Source organism: Acanthochromis polyacanthus, chromosome 22, assembly GCF_021347895.1.
Source record: "Acanthochromis polyacanthus isolate Apoly-LR-REF ecotype Palm Island chromosome 22, KAUST_Apoly_ChrSc, whole genome shotgun sequence".
In the NCBI taxonomy this organism is placed as follows: domain Eukaryota; kingdom Metazoa; phylum Chordata; class Actinopteri; family Pomacentridae; genus Acanthochromis; species Acanthochromis polyacanthus.
The window spans coordinates 17,746,343-17,765,789 of NC_067134.1; the positions used below are offsets into that span (position 1 = coordinate 17,746,343).

A 19,447-nucleotide genomic window follows, 5' to 3' on the forward strand; every position below is an offset into this window, starting at 1 on the left:
TCTGGTTCATTTTTGTTGACTCTTTTTAAAATGCAGAATAAATTGATTTTGATGAAATATCACGATGTTCAGCTTAGATTTGGGTGATTCTCCTGATGGAACTGAACATCACAGATGACTAGTCCAAGTCCCATCAGAAGGTTGAAAAATCCAACGGTTCCTTCTGTTTTTACAGTTTGTGACGCTGGTAAACGGTGTCATTTTTTTTCTAAAGACAACAGCTGGTGGTTTTTTGGGCTTGAAAGATTGAACCTAAATGCTTTTCTTCAACAAACTGCTGAGCTGCTGCACAGTGAAATCTCTGAGTGGAGCTCAGGATGAAACCATAGACTGTATATAAAGATGGATGTAGCATCTGGCTCCAGAATTGAAGCCCACCCGGAAGTGTCAAAAACTTGCAATATCACGCCGTCCGCTAGGGTTGGCTCCAAAAAGCTTTTTCTCCATAGACCTCAATTCATTTTTGGAAAAATTAAAATTTGATAGACTGATTTTCTACAGCTCAGGATTTTTTCCCGTTAGTTTTCATGGTCAAAATGAGAGATCAGGTGGCCAATCTTAAAATAAATCAATACTGAATTTTAAATAAATCATTAAAGTTGGCGGAGCCAGGGGGCGTGGCTATACTTGATAGACAGCAACAGAAGCCTCTGCGGTAAAATGTGGACGGGATAAGAGAATCTTCAGCCAATCCTGCCCCGAGTTGCTCTCCGGTCCAGTCTGTTTGATGACGCTTTTTACGTCACTGGCTCCAAAAAATCCAAAACGGCGACCAGGAAGTAACAAAATCCGGGCTTCATTTTCTCGGCGTTGAAACCAACGGGTGACATCATGGTTAGTTTACGCCTGGATGAAACCCTCAGAGCTGTTTTACATATGGTAGACACTTAGACGAAGCAGCAAATGTGTTGGAAAGGAGTTCTGTTCTCAAAGATGTTTTAGCAGACAGGACTTTTCCAGCAGATAAAGAATTGTACAACCCTGGGCAAAGGTGATGGAATCACCGGTCCTGGAGGACGTTCATTCACTTTTTTCAATTTGAAGAAAAAAAAAGCACATCACAGACATGCCACAGAACTAGAGTCATTTAAAATGGAAACTTTCTGGCTTTAAGAAACACTAAAAGTAATCAAGACCAAAAAATTGTGACACCAAGACACCACCAGCACTTTGTTGCACCACCTCTGGCTTTTCTAACAGCTTGCGGTCTCTGAGGACTTAACGAGTGACTCTTCAGAACTCTTCATCAATGTGACTCCAACTTTCTCTGGTTGCTGTTGCCAGATCAGCTTTGCAGGTCGGAGCCTTGTCATGGACCATTTCCTTCAGTTTCCACCACAGATTTTCAGTTGGATTGAGATCCGGACTATCTGCAGGCCACGACATTGACCTCATGTGTCTTTCTTCAAGGACAGTTTTCACAGTTTTTGCTCTGTGGCTCCAAGATGTGTCATCGTCTTGAAAAATGTCGTCATCGTCCCCAAGCATCCTTTGAATCGATGGAATAAGAAAAGTGTCCAAAATGTCAACGTAAACTTGTGCATTTATTGAAGACGTGATGACGGCCGTCTCCCCAGTGCCTTTGCCTGACATGCAGCCCCACATCATCAATGACTGTGGGAATCTGCATGTTTTCTTCAGGCAGTCGTCCTCATGAATCTCATTGGAACGGCACCAAACAAAAGTTCCAGCATCGTCACTTTGCCCAATGCACATTCACGATTCATCACCGAATAGGACTTCCATCCAGTCGTCCACAGTCCACCGTTGCTTTTCCTTAGCCCATTGTAACCTTGTTTTGTTCCGTTTAGGTGTTAACGATGGCTTTCGTTCTGCTTTTCCGTATGTAAATCCCTTTTCTTTTAGGCGCTTTCTTACAGTTCGGTCACAGACGACGACTCCAGTTTCCACCCATTGGTTCCTCATTTGTTTTGCTGCATTTTCTGTTTTCAAGACACGTTGCTTTAGGTTTTCTGTCTTGACGCTTTGACGTCTTCCTGGGTCTGCCAGTATGCTTGCCTTTTACAACCTTCCCATGGTCCAGATTTTAGACACAGATGACAACAAGCAGCATCTTTTTCAACATTCCGTGATGATTTACCTTCTTGAAGGAATTTGATGATCCTTTCCTTTGTTTCAACGGACATCTCTGGTGTTGGAACCGTGATTCATGTCGATCCGCTTGGTGCAGCAGCTCTCTGAGGTGTGAGCGCTCCTTTTCGACTGAAGACTAAAGAGCACATTTAATCAGATGCAGGTGTTAGTTTTGGAAATGGAAATTTGCAGGGTGATTCCATCATTTGTTCCTCAGAACTGAGTGATTCCATCATTTTCCCCTCTGCTTGATCTGAAAAAGCAATTGTTCTTGATTACCACATTTTTTCTTTATTTTTTCTTTCTTTGAGTGTTTCTTAAAGCCAGAAAGTTTCCATTTGAAATGACTTTAGTTTTGTGGCATGTCTGTGCTGGAAAAAATGCCCCTCTCAAAACAAGAAAAAAAAACCTTATTTCAAGGAACTTTTAAGTTGAAATAAGTGAAAAAATCTGCCAATACAACAAGTGAAAAATGGCTTGGTAAGATTTCTTGAAATCGGGTATATTTACAATGTTCAGATCTCAAAATTAGCTGGGAAAACTTATTTTCAGCTACATTTTACCAGCATTGTCAAGCGTAGGTGTCTTAAAAGAAGCTAGATATGCTTAAAAAAAAAGAAAAAAAAGAAGAAGAAGCAGTTTTTCATTCAAAAATAGATTTAATAATAATTAATTTGAGATGTATTAACCCTCTTCATTTATGGGCACTGAAAAATATTGTTTCCTTGTCTGAAAAAGATCCAAAAAATCTGCAACAATTCCTCAAATTTCTGAAAATTTGCAAAAGCTTCAGGAAGAAAATTCCAATAAAACCTTAAAAGTTTCCCTTAAAAGTTTTATTTTAAAAAATTCCCCCAAATTTGGCAAGAAAATTATTGTAAATATTTTAAAAGAATAGTAAAAATCTTCCAAAAAAATCCCAAAAATATCCATAGTGATTACATATATGTCAGTAAAACTTCTGATATATTCTTTAAGAACATTCACATAAAAATCAACCAAACTCCAGCGAAATTCACTGGATTTTGGTTGAATTTTATGTGAATGTTCTTAAAGAAACATTTTTTTCACATTTTATTTTTCACTTAAAAATGTTCAAAAATTTCCCAAAAATGTTGAAAATGTGAACATCTGTTGGGGATTTTGAATGGGGACGAATTGCAAAGAAATTTTTCCAATATGTAACCCATAACCCGTCTTTTTCTTCTGTTCTCTCCCATTTGTGACATGAAGAATGTGACTTGTATGGCTTTGAAATTGCTAAAATTCACCAAAAAAACCCTTTTTGATCCTTTTTTTTTTTTAAAAAGCCCAAAAAAAACTTTTTTTGGCCTTTTTTGAAAATTTTTTTAAAAAAAACACTTTTTTGCTTTTTTTTAAAAAAAAAAAAAAGCCAAAAAACCCTTTTTTTGGCCTTTTTTGAAAAAAAAAAAAAAAAACGAAAAAAAGCCCTTTTTTGGCTTTTTTTTTTTCCATTAAAAGCCCCCTTTCCCCTTCCCCTTGACCAACCCAGGGGAAGGGGGGCTTTTTAAAAAAGAAAAAAAAAGCCAAAAAAGGACTTTTTTCTGGGTTTTTTTTTTCCAAAAAAAGCTGAAAAGGTTTTTGGAATTTAAAAAAAAAAAAATCCCTAGAAATTTTTTTTTCCTCTTCTCTTTCCTTTCCTTCAGTCCCGTTCCACCCTCTGTCTTACGCTCATTTTTACTGACACCTTCATTTCCTGACTTTCATTTGGGAATCTTGTTTCTTTCAGTTATTCTGCAGGACCTGTTTACCCATTTGTACGTTCACGTTTTATCTTCCAGCCTTCTGCCCACTTGGGAATCTTATTCGTTTTGGTTTCTCCGCAGGAACCGTTTATCCATTTGTGTTATGTTCACTTTCTCTGCCATTTTACTGTCCAGCCTTCTTTGGGCTTCCGCCCACTTGGGATTCTCGTTCATTTCAGTTCGTCCGCAGGAACCGTACTTGGATTCGAACCAGCAACGCTTCACACCAGAGGCCACGACCATACCTCTTTCCTATCTTGTTCCACAGTGACTTACAGCTTTAGTTTTCTCAAATGATGGTACAAAGAAGTATTGACAAGGTTAAAGTACAAATAAAAGTTCCAAAGGGGGAATTGAACCATGGACCTTCAACATTAGAGGCATGTAACTTGCCTCTGTACCATATTTCTTGTGAGGGCTAGCCCTTAGATTTCTTAAATGATGATACAAAGAAGTATTAAAGTGATGAAAGTACAAATAAAATGTCTAAGAGGGGATTTGATCCATGGATCCTGAACATTAGTGGTATATCACTTTCCTCTGCACCAGCTCTCCTACAAGGGTTATTACTTAGATTTGTCAAATAATGGTACAAAGAAGTATTAAACCAATCAAAGTCCAAATGAGAGGTCCAAGTGTGGATTTGGTCCATGTTTCTTGAACATTAGTAGCATATAACTTACCTCTGCACCGTTTATCCAACAAGGGTAAGCCTCTTGATTTGTTAAATAATGATACAAAGAAGTATCAAAGAACAAATGAAAGGTCCAAAGGGGGATTTGAGCCATGTACTTTTACATGAGAGGCACATAACTTACCGCTGCACCACCTGTTTTAGAGTGGCTAGCTCTTTGATTTCTTAAATTATGATACAAAGAAGTATTGAGGAGATCAAAATAGCAAAGATCTTAAGGTGGATTTGAACTATAAACCTCTTGCATGAAAGGCGGAAAACTTGCCTCTGCACCAGCTTTTCCGAAGGGTCATGGTGTAACTTTCCTTAACTGATGGTATCAATTCGTATTTCAGTGGCCAAAGAAAAAGAAAATAAGGTCATGAGGTGGGTTTGAACCATAAACCTTCAACATGAGAGACACAGAGATTATCTCTGCACCACCTTTTCTATAAAAATTGCCTCTAACTTTTCTTAAATAATGGTACCAATTAATATTTGTGAGGACAAAGTACAAATAAATATCGGTGGCGGGATTTGAACCACAAACTTTCGACATGAGAGGTGCAAAACTAACCTTTGTGCCATCTTCCCCATAAGATAGTCTCTTGAGTTTGTTGTAATGATGGTACCAAGAGATTCTCAATCAGCCAGAGAACTAAAAGAGTCTTCAGCTGGATTTAAACCATATACCTCCTGGACAAGAGGCACAGAACTTATCTCTGCACCATCTGTCTTACAAAGTGTAGCTCTTAGTTTTCTTAAATGATGGTACAAAGAAGTATTAAAGAGGACAATGCACAAATAAAAAGTCCTGTTGTGGATATGAACCACAAACTTTTGACGTGAGAGGCATAAAGCTCACCTCTGCACCAACCATCCCACGTGCCGCAAGCGTAACTATGCTTAAATGATGGTACCAGTTGTAGTGGAGAGGACTAAGGACAAACAAAAGCTATCCTGGGGAATTTGAACCATAAACCTTCAACATGAAAGACACAAACTTTATCTCTGCACCATCTTTCCTACAAGAATTGGGTCTACTTTTGCTTAAATAATGGTACCAATTCATATTTTCGAGGATAAAGTACAAATGCATGTCCATGGGGGGATTTGAACCATAAACCATCAACACAAGAGGCACAAATCTTACCTCTGCACCCTGTCTCAAGAAGTGATAGCTTGAGTTTGTTGTAATGACAATACCAAGAGATTCTAAGTGAGCCAAAGGATAAAAACTGCCTTCTGCTGGATTTGAACCAAGAACCTCTTGATTTAGAGGCACAGAAGTAATCACTGCACCATCTTTCTTATAAGGTGTAGCTCTTAGTTTTCTGAAATGATGTTGCAAAGAAGTATTGAGGAAGTCAAGCTCACAATTGAAAGTCCAAAAGGAGATTTGAACCACAAACCTTCAATATGAGAGGCAAAAAATCTAACTACTGCACCAACTTTCCCACAGGGTGTAACAATGCCCAAATGATGGTACCAGTTTGTTTTGGTGAGGACAAAGGACAAACAAAAGGTCTGCAGAGAGATTTTAAATGACAAACCTTCAACATGAGAGACACTAAATTTATCTCTGCACCATCTCTTCCACAAAGATTGGCTCTCACTTTGCTTAAATAATGGTACCAATTAATACTGGAGAAAAAATTGCCAAAGTGGAAATAAATGTCATTGAGGGGGATTTGAACCACAAACCTTCAACATAAAAAAAAAAAAAAAAAAAAAAAGCACTTAACTCACCTCTGCACCATCTTTCCCACAAGTTGTCTACTCAAGTTTGTTTTAATGATGCACTAAGAGGTTCTCAAGGAGCCAAAAGGACCTTCAGCTGGATTTGAACCAAGAACCTCCTATGCGAGAGACACAGAATGCACCTGTGCACCACCATCCTCACCAAGTTTACACTTGAGTTTCTTCTTGTGATGGTAGTAAGAGGTTTTCACAAGGACAAAGTGCAAAAGCTGAACTTGAACAATGTTGCAAGGAAGTATTGAGGAAGTCAAGCTAGCAACTGAAGGTCCAAAAGGGTATTTGAACCATAAACCCTCAACATTAGAAACACAGATCTTATCTCTGCACTATCTTTCCCACAGAGGTTGGCTCTTACTTTGTTTCAATGATGGTACCAGTTAGTATTGGAAAGGACAAAGTACAAACAAAAGGTAGGTATGGGAATTTGAACCACAAACCTTCAACATGAGAGACACAGAACTTATCTCTATACCATCCTTCTTACAAGTTGTAGTTCTTAGTTTTCTTAAATGATGGTCCAAAGAAGTATTGATGAGGTCAAAGTCGTACATGTCCTGAGGTGGATTTGAACCATAAAACACCAGCACAAGAGGCACAAAATTTACCTCTGCACCAGCTTTTCTGCAAGGTGTTGGTTTAACTTTGCTTCACTGATGGTATCTATTCGTATTTGAACGGCCAAAGTCCAAAGCAAGAGGTCATGAGGTGGATTATCAACGTAAGAGGCACAAAGCTTATCTCTGCACTGTCTTTCCCACAAAGACTGACTCTAACTTTGCTTAAACAATGGTACCAATTAATATTTGCGAGGAGAAGAGTCTTCAGCTGGATTTAAACCAAGAACCTTTTGGGTGAGAAGCACAGAACTTATCACTGCACCAACTGTCTTATGAAGCATAGCTCTTAATTTTCTTACATGGTTTCAATTTATATTAATTTTACATCTTGTGAATTTCCACTAGGGGAAGAAAGCATCTACTAATACACCATTTTTGGTCACAATTTGAATTATTAATCTGAATCTGTAAAGTAACTGTTTTCTACGTAATAAAATAAATGTACGTCCTCTAAAATGTTAAGCTCCACTTGGTTTTGTCTGAATAACTTTTTAACCAGGATGTAATAATCTAAGAATGATGTGTTATTATTTCTTATAATGAAGTTTTATTTTTGAGGAGGTCTTGATCCAGCCCAAGCTCTCTATGAAGACGAGGAAAAACTCCCCATGGAAGATGGGAAGAAACCTCGGGAAAGGCAATTCAAAGAGAGATCCCCTTTCCACGGACGGCTGGATGGAGGCTGCACGGGAGAAAGAAGAAAAAAACAGCATGAGTTCTTCTGGTCTGACAGAAAACAGCATCAGAGCAGCATTAAGTGGAAAATGTTGACAGTTACTCTTACAGACTTTCAAGAAGTCCACAAGAGTTTGTGTAGACTTGGGAAGATGATGGTGTAATGTATATGTTCAACATCAGGTGTATGTTAAGTTGTGAATGTTTCGTCAACTTCTCAAGTCTACCAGAATCTGTGAAGACTTCAGGAAATGGAAATACATCTTGAATTTTTTTTTGAGAAAGCAAGTATGAGTCAGTGTGAAGTAAATTTAAATGAAGGGAAATTTTAGCACTTTAAAAAATGACTAACTTACTCAGTGATGCAGACAATTGAAGTTGTACCGTCCTCTTCCAAAGATTTTAAGAGTTTGAAAAGATTTTGGTAGTGGACGGTACGACGTACACTTTCTGTGTCTACGAGTACAAATGAGTCCATGTAATGTAACTTTCATCATTTTCCAAAGTCTACCAGAGTTTGTGCAGAATTGAGAAAATGACAGTACGACATATACGTTCAACATCAGCATGTATGTTATCTTTTGAATGTTTTGTCAACTTCCAAAGTCTATGACAGTCTGTGCAGACTTGGGAAGATGAAAATACAACTTCTACTTTCTCAAAATGCAGTGCAAGTACAATAGGCACGGAGTGACGTGAATTTACACCTTCCGCACTGTCGAGTCTGTAAGGTTACATGAGACATAATTTTCAATACACTGGGAGATCACAAAGTTTCCAAACTCCATGAGTCTTTGTGGACTTGAGAATATGATGGTACAATGCATACTTTAACAACGGTGAGGTTATAAGCGTTTTGTAAATTTCGTCATCTTCCAAAGTCTCCAGAGTCAACACAGGCATGGAGAGATTGCTTTACGACATTGGAGAGATGCAGTTGGCTAAATGTAGTCATTTTGAAGTCACCAGACTCTGTGCAGACTTGGGTAGATGGCAGGTCGATGTATACTTTAACCCCTTAAGCTTCAGTGTACTGCCGGCGGTACACCTACTAATTTGCATAGGAATTTCAAGAATGTCCGACGGCTGCAAACACGATTATACAAACACTATACGCCGATGGAAAGCTTAGATTCTCATGAATCCGCCGGTATAAACCACTTTCAGATGTGATTACCACAGCGGGTGAGAAAAACACATTTGTCCGACAAAAACAAATATTCATCCATCCATTCTCTATACACGGCTTCAACGCACACAGCGCGACTCACATTTCCGGGTTTATTATTACACACAAAAAAAAAGATTCCACAAAAAACGGCCATAATCCAACCTTTTACATCCAGATGACACAAGCCAGTAAACTATTTTATCCAAAATCAAGGAAATGCACCTCGCGATGCCCGTCCAATATTCCCTGTATTTTTCGTAATTTTTTAAATTTAAAAATAGAATATTAGCGATTTTTTGTACTGAAAACGGCTGGAATTGACTGAAGCTTAAAGGGTTAAAACTTTACTTTATACAAATGAGTCTGTTTAGCATAAGTTCCTTCATTGTTCAAAGTCTGCATGAGTGTGCTCAGACTTAGGAAGACGATGGTACCATGTATACTTCAAACATTCGTGAGGACGTCAGGTTTTGTAAATTTGTGACAAACAGTTCAGAATTTTGTACTGTGAGGTAAACTAAAACTTCAGAAACAGGATTCTCCCAACAGCCTACCTTGGCCTCCGCCTCCTCCAGCAAACCTCTGCTGCCCTCCGGAGGAAATCGGTCTCTCCAGAACCAGGATCAGCCTGAATTCTCCTCCTGCCACTTCTATAAAGGGGCTTCCCATTCTGAAACATGAAACACAGTGGAGGGTGAAGTACTGAAGCTCCACAGGAGAACGTTCCCACAACTCTGGATAGCATTAGTTGCAGGTCAAATCATGTTTTATTATTATTTATTAATTTCAAATTTATTTATTTTATTGTATTGGTAATTTTATTTATTTTTCTTGTATTGTTAATTTTTATTTATTTTTATTGTATTGTTAATTTTCATTATTTCATTAATTTTTATTTTATTGCCAATTTTTATTTATTTTAATCACTTGTATTATATTGTTAATTTAGATTTTTTTTTTAGTTTTTTTATTGCTAATTTCTATTCATTTTTTTATTGTATTGTTCATTTTAATTTCTTTTGTTCATTTTGATTTCCGTCGAGTACGAACGAGTCTGCGTGTTTTACTCAGTTTCCGAAGTCTGTGAGACTCCGTGCAGACTTAGGAAATAATTTACTGTATCGACGCATTTGCGACGATTCATGTCACGTAAATTTCGTCATTCTTGACAAGATGACGAAACGCATGACAGAAAACGGACGATAACTAAGGCTTTATCTGTCATGTGATGTTTGTGTTGTGTCTGAGAGTGGTGTGTCTATCTCAGTCATGGATGATGACGAAGCTCCGTCAGTTTGGGCCGACGGTCAGGGAACATTGTGAAGCACTTGGTTAAGAAATCCTGACAATCTGCAGAGAAAGAAGCAGAGAAAGATGAAGGCCGAAGCTGCAGCCCATCAAATGTTGCAAATGCGTCACAACCGTGGAGCATGTCAAACAGCACCACCCCCATTTGAAACACTGTGGTGGGCCCGGGCCTGCAGGTGTGGCGGGTGCGGCACTCTGGAGGGGTGTGAGCGAAAGCGCCTGCAGAACAGACAACAATAAGAACGTGGTTTTTTTCTTCTGTTTCAGAGGCTGTCACACAGAAACAGATCACCGTTTCAGTGGCATCCACACCAATAACCAGATTGTACATGTACATATGTATAAACACTGCAGTCCAAAAGCATGTTAACAGGAGAGTCACATTGATGTTTTAGCTGCTTTAAAACATATCTGAACTTGCAGGCTCAATGCACATTGATCAAGATCACTGTAATCAGTTAGATATTAGATTAGACATCTAAACAGCTGATAAAAGACGCTACAAAATAGCTAAACTGTGACGTTTTAAAATCAAATTAACATCACAGGTGACAGAGGTGAAAGCAGAAGAGACTGACAAACTCAGACTAAAAGTACATGAGATATAGAAAATCAGATGACATGCAAAAAGAATAGTTGATTTTCAGGAAATCAGAGTCGAGTCTAAAATATCTCACCGTGAAATGTGCGATAGTAAGATCGCTTCTTTGTGAAACAGCACAGCCCAAAGTCAAGGAGTCGCACACGTGGGACTTCTGATCCGGTCTCAATCAAAATGTTTTCACATTTTACGTCCCGGTGAAATATGCCCTCGTCCTCCAGGTGGATGGCAGCATCCAGGAGCTGTTTCAGAATGATCTGGGACAGACAGAGAAAAGACGAATTACTAAACAGAAAGTGCAAAGATTCTTTAAGCCAACACAAAATGGACCCAAATTAAGACACGACTTTATCATTAAAATCTTCGACACCTGAGCAGCACCAAAATTTAGTTTCAGTGAGGAAGAATAATTGAGTTTAGGGATGGTAATAATTAACAGTTGATTGATGATATCGACCAATGTGGCAGAAAAAGACAATACATGTCAGAAAATTGTTGGTTTGCTGTACTACTTGGTTGCTCCAACAGGTAGAGCCTCTTACTGTTTAATACTGTCGTGAAGTATCACTCAGATTATGAGCGATTGTGAGTGTTGGTGAGCAGGGAGCATTGTGGGACCACGACAAAGACTACTGTGATGGTGAATGGGTGTCGGAAGGCATTCGCATCTTTAACACAAGCTAAATGATGCTAAGACTGTGTTTTTAAAGTCAGACAGAATCGTTTTGTTCTAAGATTGTCATGTTTCCAAAAGAGAACCATATAAAATAAAGTCTTCTGTGTTGTGGGTTAATCAATTATTGACTGATAATGCTGCCAACTATGGATTCAACCTTACAAACAAGATCCTCCCAGTAGCCTACCTTTGCCTTCTCCTCCTCCAGCGAGCCTCCATTGTTATACATGTAACTCCAGAGGTCTTCTGAGGGAACTGGTCTCTCTAGAACCAGGATCAGCTCCTGGCCCAGGTCATACCAGTCCAGCAGGGATATCGGTGCCGACGAGCCCACCGATCCAGCTCCACCAGCCTGAATCTTCAACATAGCAGCTACTTCAATGGGAAGCTTCTTTCCGTTGCGGCCCTGAAACATGAAACACAACGAAGGATGAAGAACTGAAGTTCCAGTGAAGAACACGACACTTTCAGGGCTGAACGCTCACCACATGTTTGCCCATCACGTTGATTTTTGGGACGTGTTTAATCGCCACCTGTGACACACAAACAGAGCTTTGGTTAGGATTTTCTCACCTGAGACACTTCAGCTTCAAACAGGAACAAAACCTCTCATGTTTTGTTAAAAGCTGTACTCAACCACATTGCAAGTGTTTCTTCATATCTTACCGGCAAATTGTCTGATTTGCGGCGACCGGCATGCACACACCCACAGCCTCCTGCTCCGAGCTGATGCTGCTGCTCATATTTGCTGTCGAATTGGGCTGAACAGACACACACATTTTTAGTTTTACTACAACTGTGAGGGACATACATGACAGCAAAAGTGATTTTTCCACCACATCTCTTCCTGCTGACCTCTTTGTTCCTCTTTTGACAGCTGTATTTGTTCCTGTACCGACTGAAGACGCCTCTTTTTATTTGGAGCTTCACCAGCATCAGCAGACTTCCTTCTCGCTCCTTGCTGACTGCAGCCCTCTAAAGGGTCGCTGCTGGTCTCTGCACAGGACAAAGTTACAGGACGAGTGCTTGATTTGTTTCAGAGAGTGTGGCCACAAGTGTGGAGGCACACAAGGAGGCACAACAATAACATAAAGAGTGATAAAATGACTCAAGTGGGTAAAATGTCCAACATAGACCAGGAAAATCAATAAACAAATGCAAAATTATCAAAATGGAACAAAAACAACATGAAAAGACAGAAAATGACCAAATTGAGATACAAAATGGTCACAATTAGTGCCAAAGTAGAACAAAAAAAGATAATCAAGAGGTGCAAAATGACCAAATTTGAGCCAAAAATTCTTAAAATGCGACAAAGAATGAAACATAAATTGGCCAAAATGAGCAACAAAATGAAATAAAGAGATATGAAATGACGGCAACAGCCAAAAAGCAGAACAAAATTAACTAAACAAAACAACAAACATCATAAATAGATGGAAAATGAAAAAAATAAACCACAATATGACTCAAAATAAATAAAAAACTGAAAGACATACAGTATGACACACTTCATTTAACCAGCCTACCTCTGCTGGTGGTTGCTGAGGACGCCGCCGCCTGCTGCTCCAACAGGCGTCTCCTCAGACTCTTTCTCGTCTTCTTCTTTGGACCTTCCTCATGCTCTCGGACCTTCTTCCTCCGCCTGGTCCCATCCTCTGAGCTGGTACCAGCCTCAGCCTCTGGTACCACCTTTGCTCGTTTCCTCCCTTCGCTCGGTTCAGGACTGGCCTTCCTCTTCCTGGTTTTCTCCTCTGATGGTGTACAAACAACAAGTGACAACAACACAGTGGTGAGAAAAAGGCCCGAACAGGATCTACTGAACGGTCCAACAATGTTGTCAAGCGGTTAAAATGAGACACAACATGACCAAAAGGAACATAAAACATCATAGGAAGATGGAAAAATACCAAAATGAGCCACAAAATTACAAAATGTCAAAAAAAAAGATGTAAAGTGGCCAAAATTAGTCTAAAATTTTACCATAAAGGACAAAAATGAGCTACAAAAATAATCAAACTCAGGCACAAAATTGAAAAATGGCAAACCCATAAAAGTATGAAAAATAAAACAGAAAATGACGACAATTAGACAAAAATGCTCTCAAACAAGGTGACTGAAATGCAGCAGAAAATGACCAAAATTAGACACAAAGTGACCAAAAGGGAACAAAAGATAACATAATGCAGAAAGATCCAAAATAACAGAGGTGAGCAATAAATTTGACAAAACTGGACAAAAAAAGCAATGTTAAAATCAAAACTGAACTTAAATTTATCAAAGACAATCACAAAGAGATGCAAAATGAGACAGAAATAGCCAATATGAGAAACAAAATGGCTAAAATGAGACATAAAATAATCCAAACTGAACAAAAACAACATTTAAGCGACGAAAATGGAACAAAAAGCAACAAAAAGAGATGCAAAAGGACAACATTTTTTAGACAAACAATCCTAATCTGACCAAAATAAGCCACAAAATGGCCAAATGTTAGGTTGTCAGTGTTGCAAATTCGATATTTGGAGCTGAGTTGCAGTTCATTGTCTGGACTTCTGTCTTACCTGAATGTTTCCTATCTGGCTGACGAGGCTTCATTTTTCTTTCAGAGTCTTTGTTCATAATGTTTTCCAAAGTTTCACACCACAACTCTCAAATATCTCCAAGGTTTGTGTGTTAAACTGAGCTTCTCAAGTGTTTAAAGTGTCTTGTTTGGAATACGGAATGTGGTAACAGTTGTTAGGAGCTCTTCTTGGTGACATCACGATGGACTTTTAAAAAATGCATTTACTTGTCCTAGTACTTGTACTCTGTGCAATGACAGTAAATTTGAATCTAATCTGATCTATAAAATGTCCAAAATGAGACACAAATGGCCAAAATTTTAACAAAAACAGCCTTGAATACAAAAATGAGCAAAAAAAAACCAACTAATTGGAACACAAAGTGTCCATAAAGACATGTAAAATGACCAACATGAAGCACAAACTTACAAAACAACAATAAAGAAATACAAAAGGAGACAAGAGTGGCACAGAAATGTCAAAAAACTAACAAAACAACCATAAATAGGTGCAACATGAACAAAATGAGACACAAAATGAACAATATGACACACAAAATGAGACAGAAAATGACTTATATAAGACACAAATTGAAGAATGAAATGCAAAATTACTGAATGAGACACAAAATGACCAAAATGAGACACCAAATAACCAATATGAGACAAAATGAGACACAAAGTGGACGAAATGAGACAGAAAATGACCTGTACAAGACAGAACATTACAAAAATCAGACACAAAATGACCAAAATGAGACACAAAGTGGCCGAAATGCGACAGAAAATGACCTGTATAAGACAGAAAATTACTAAAATCAGACACAAAATGACCAAAATGAGACACAAAGTGGACGAAATGAGACAGAAAATGACCTGTACAAGACAGAAAATTACAAAAATCAGACACAAAATGACCAAAATGAGACACAAAGTGGCCAAAATGAGACAGAAAATGACCTGTATAAGACAGAAAATTACTAAAATCAGACACAAAATGACCAAAATGAGACACAAAGTGGACGAAATGAGACAGAAAATGACCTGGACAAGACAGAAAATTACAAAAATCAGACACAAAATGACCAAAATGAGACACAAAGTGGCCGAAATGCGACACAAAATTACCAAACTAGATACAAAATTAATGATTTATGTTTTGTTTTAATAAAAATAAAATTTTAGATTTGGTTTTGTGGTACCTCACAGATGAGTAGTTCAAGAACCATCAGAAAGTTCTAAAATATTTTAGTCTTTACAGTTTCTGGCTTTGATAAATTGTGTAGTTTGGTGATTTTTTTTTTTTTTCAAGCAAACACGACTTTCCAAACTGCTGGTGGGTTTTGAGGGTTCAGAGGGTTAAGATGATGACTTGGCCAGTGTTTTTACTCACAGGCAATAATGAAAACAAGTCATTTAGTGGTCTAAGGGGGTAAAACAGCCAGACTGGGTGGTTGAGGTGTTTCTCCCACAGGCAGTTAAAACTGCCTCAAGCATTAGAGTAATGACATTGAGGGGGAATGGTTCATATAATCAGGGTTGAGTGGGTTTCACCTCACACAGCACTGAAGGTCTGCACAGATTCTCCAACCAAGAATGAACCATGTTGGCCATCACAAACAACCATAAATATGCCAGCAGAGAATAACACCATGCCATGCACGCTCTGCTTTTATTTCACTAAGAAGGAGAGGTGAATTTAACACAGATTTTTATACATATTTATGGGCTTTGTCCATTTCTGCTGCTGATGTGTCATTAGTGCAATAGAGGGCTGTTACAGTGAGGGCTGTCTTTGGTGTGACAAAGTTCTTTAGGTTCAGAGCCTTTTCGTGCCGTCCTGAACCATCTGCCCCCCCCCTGCAATGCTCTGTTTAGCTTGGACTCAGAGGCAAGACTGTCCTCGCATGCTGCCAAAGAAAACCCAGTAAAAATATATTGGTGAGAACGAGGCTGAGACCAGAGGAGGTGAGGCCAGTGACAGATGTCAGCGCGGCTGAGCCAAGTCTCACAGGGAAAGAAGACATTTGTGCATCCAAATCTCAGCGTGGAGGCAAAGTGTGAATCCTGCCGCTCAGCTCTTGTGCCAGTTGTGCTCAAATGCCAAACCGAGAGAGAGCACTTCACATGAGGATGTGTCTCTTAAATGTGGTTGTGGAAATGCCAGCGGCGGCCACAGACACGAAAGAGCTTTGGTGGAGTCATTAGCGCGACCGCGTTTTCTCTAAATACTTGGATCGCACCATGGAGGCGCTGGAAAAAGTGAAAAGCTGCAACTATGTGTTAATCCATTCAACATACAGAGCCTGAACTATCTGATGGGCAGAAGGAGTGAATGACTGGTTACTGTAGTCACTTGTTTTGCTGCACTGTGTGGAATCCAGGAAAGGAGAAGATAGGAAGGAAGGGTGTCTTGTAGGCGTTCGGAAGCCAAAATGAAAAATAAAAATGCTTTAGACTAAACATTTGGACAATGCTCGCAAATGCACAGGCAGTTTGTGGATGGCGACCATTAGAGGAGAACATTCTTCAGTTTTGTGTTGCTTCCACCCACAGTGAATCTGTGCCAGCAGCAGGGACACTGTCCTGACCTCTCAGTGAGAAGGGGAGCTCTCTTTGGGAGGAAACTTACTGCAATATTGGTATGCAATACTGGCTTTGAATGATCTGCCCAAATGAGCAATGCACTGTGCAGATGTTGTCAGTGAGGTTAATAGTTAAGATTGATACCAACAATACACCATTTTCTACACATGATTTTGAAAAAATAGTTCTGTTGGCATTGATAATGAGCTTTTGTGCAAAATCCTGAGATATATGTTCACTTAGGTGTGATGAAACCAAATAATGACACATACTCACTGACATTAGCATGTTTTTTTCCTGTGGAATCTGTTACCAGACTGGAGGACGGATAAACTGCTAAATGTGAAAGCACAAAGTCCAAACAAGAGAAGAAGAAACTCAAAGCCAAACTCCAAAGACATCAACTGTCAGGTTGAGTCTTTTGCCTCAGAACAATTTGATAAAGCTGATTAAAGTAACAGATTTACCAAGAGATCATCTGGTCGATTGTCAGTTCAAGCAGATCTGTGCGATTACAGACTGATAGCTGCAGGAGGCTAGAAGAAAGCTAGAAGATGCCCCAGATACCTAGCAAACATAAAAAAATGGGCACAGTAAACAGAAATTGAAGGAGTGTGATAATGCCTTTCCATTGACTACCATTCAAAGGTTTGGAGTCACTTAGAAATGGCCTTATTTTTTCAAGAAAAGCAGTTTTTTCAGTGAAGATAACATTAAATTCATTAGAAATACAGTCCAGACATTCATAATGTGGTACATGACTATTCTAGGTGGAAATTTCTAATGGAATATCTCCATAGGGGTACAGAGGAACATTTCCAGAAACCATCACTCCTGTGTGCTAATGCTACATTGTGTTAGCTAATGGTGTTGAAAGGCTAACTGATGATTAGAAAACCCTTGTGCAATTATGCTAGCATCATGAATAAAAGTGTGAGTTTTTATGGAGAACATGAAATTGTCTGGGTGACCCCAAACTTTCGAACAGCAGGGTAGCATCCAAATGTAAGAACTGATCTAAGGGTGAGTGAAAGGTTTCATGATGTCCAGAAACGTGCACGTCTTTGGTGGTCTGAACGAGGCACCACTGCAGATATTAAGAAATTCTCAGCGGCCCGACATTTTTCTTAACCTTCATGTGAAAAACATTACAAATACCAGTCACCCAAAAAAAGGAGGCAAAGCGCTCCACACACACCTGTAGTTAATTAGCCCCTCTGCCTGCTGAGGCTCATGTAACCGACTCAAGTTCTCTTCAATCAGCCGAATCCGCCGCAGTGTGTTTGTGTCGCCGTCTGTATTCCACAAAAGAAGTCATCCAGTCTGGCAAAACGCAAGATTTTCTTTTTTATCACATTCTTACTGGCAAAAAATGAAAGATTTTGGAGCTCCATTGTGCATCTCCGCTCCTAAAACACACCTGCATAGTGCTAGACAAGCAGTGTGTGAACGTATTAAGAAAAGACAAATGTGAGGAGGGATTCTGTTTTCAGTACATGTGTTAGTGCGAAAAAAAGAGTCATGCGTCAGGACTGTATAACAGCAGCTCCTAACCTGAGTCACATGATAAATACTAGACGGATTTTATATCCATGTCACCTTTTCCGAGGGGCCAAGACAAAAAAAAATTGCTCCTGAGAAATCCAGACAAACCTGTTCATGCTGTCAACTTGAGCAAACCTCCATCATGCTTCTCAGTCAGCCACTTCTCAGTCAACACAGCTTGAGCGTAACCTCTCTGCATGTGACCGACCTGAGCCAATAAAAGCTTGCTCTCCTGGCAAATGAAGAGAGAGCCAGTCAAAGCTGAGACAAACAGGGTCCAGACAGAACCGAGGCTCAGACCCTCTGCGAGCACCGACGGCAGCCTCCTTCGCCTTTCCTTTTCTGGTCTGGCTGCGATCTTCTTGTTATTCTGTCTCTGTTTTGACTCTCTCACACTTGGTCCAGTCACATCCGTGCTGCTGGTCTTTGGAAATGACCCTTCATGTAGCTCTGGGACGCTGCCGGAGCTGCTGTTACTGACCGAGTGTGAAGACTGGAAAGTAGAGCAGCACCTTTAGCAATGTTTAGAAAGCTCCAAATAATGCTGACAATCCATGACAATAGACAATTTTGGCGTGAAGGTGAAGAGATGAGTGTGTGTGTTTGGCTGTTGCATTTAAATATCAACAAACTTCTTCAGGAATGACGCACTCCACCTTTGGTTCACTCTCCTAAAAGTTAGATGCTCTGGCTTTACATAGTCGCCTAGAATCTAAAGGTAGACTTAATATCATAACAGGCTTCTTGGTGGAGGCCGTCACAACACTACAAACAGTCAGACATCAGCCTGTGTGGTAAAAGAAGGCCAGTTTACGCTGCTCCTCAGAGGAATGCTGGGAATTGTTTGCACTGTCTGCTTGAGCCTCTTTTGCTTCTGTCTGCCTCAGTTTTGCTGCTTCTGGATGCACAAACACACATTCATTTCTCTTCCCTGTCAGGAAATGTGTGCATCTCTGCTCTATGTACAGAGTAAAGTGGTCTAGTTAGTCCTAATGCTGTCTGAGAAGCTTTGGATGGAGCTGCTGTGTCTGCTTTAACAGACAGAATCTGGAATCAACGCTCCGTTTCTGGCGAACGCAGCATCCTGCTCTGGTTGCTGAGGCGTTAAAGTGAGCCGGTTTTGAAGATGTTATTGCAAATATTTTGCCAAGTGCAGAAATAAAACAGGGCTTTGTGGTTTCATCGGGCACAGGCGGGAGGGAATTCAGTATTCTGTTCATCATCACGCTCCCTCACTTGACAAATGTTCCCGAAAACACATGATTCCCTAATGATTCCTTTCACAACATGGGGCTGACATACCTGTGGTTTGGTGTTCTTCACTTCAAAACATGTAATGTACGCTGCAAATTGCCCGTGGAGGAGGTGGCTGTAAATTCTCACCCACCCACTGACCGGCATGAATAGGTGG

At 39.6% G+C, this 19,447-nt stretch overlaps 1 protein-coding gene across 2 annotated transcripts; it reads right to left on the minus strand.

Annotated features, from left to right (window-relative positions):
• Nucleotides 1-9,668: 9,668 nt before the first annotated feature.
• On the minus strand, nucleotides 9,669-18,503 carry LOC110962370 (serine/threonine-protein kinase pim-2-like). Of its 2 annotated transcripts, none has more exons than XR_007939596.1 (8): nucleotides 17,690-18,503; nucleotides 12,872-13,096; nucleotides 12,198-12,338; nucleotides 12,009-12,103; nucleotides 11,828-11,875; nucleotides 11,530-11,748; nucleotides 10,743-10,923; nucleotides 9,669-10,284 (listed from the first exon to the last, which is right to left on the minus strand). XR_007939596.1 is itself a non-coding variant. In XM_051943543.1 (8 exons), the coding sequence occupies exons 5-8, from the start codon at nucleotides 11,840-11,842 to the stop codon at nucleotides 10,025-10,027; spliced, it is 675 nt and encodes a 224-aa protein (XP_051799503.1). In that variant the 5' UTR covers nucleotides 11,843-11,875; nucleotides 12,009-12,103; nucleotides 12,198-12,338; nucleotides 12,872-13,096; nucleotides 18,145-18,503; the 3' UTR covers nucleotides 9,669-10,024. The 2 variants fall into 2 exon arrangements, 1 of the variants encoding a protein (XP_051799503.1); XM_051943543.1 differs by having other exon boundaries at nucleotides 18,145-18,503.
• Between the last annotated feature and the right edge of the window lie 944 nt (nucleotides 18,504-19,447).

Excerpts from the sequence above, each read along its gene's own strand:
- LOC110962370 (XM_051943543.1), bottom strand. Across the intron at positions 10,924-11,529 it reads TGGAGGAGGAGAAGGCAAAG|ATCATTCTGAAACAGCTCCT; the intron begins GTAGGCTACTGG and ends TGTCTGTCCCAG. Across the intron at positions 10,285-10,742 it reads TTACTATCGCACATTTCACG|GCGCTTTCGCTCACACCCCT; the intron begins GTGAGATATTTT and ends TCTGTTCTGCAG.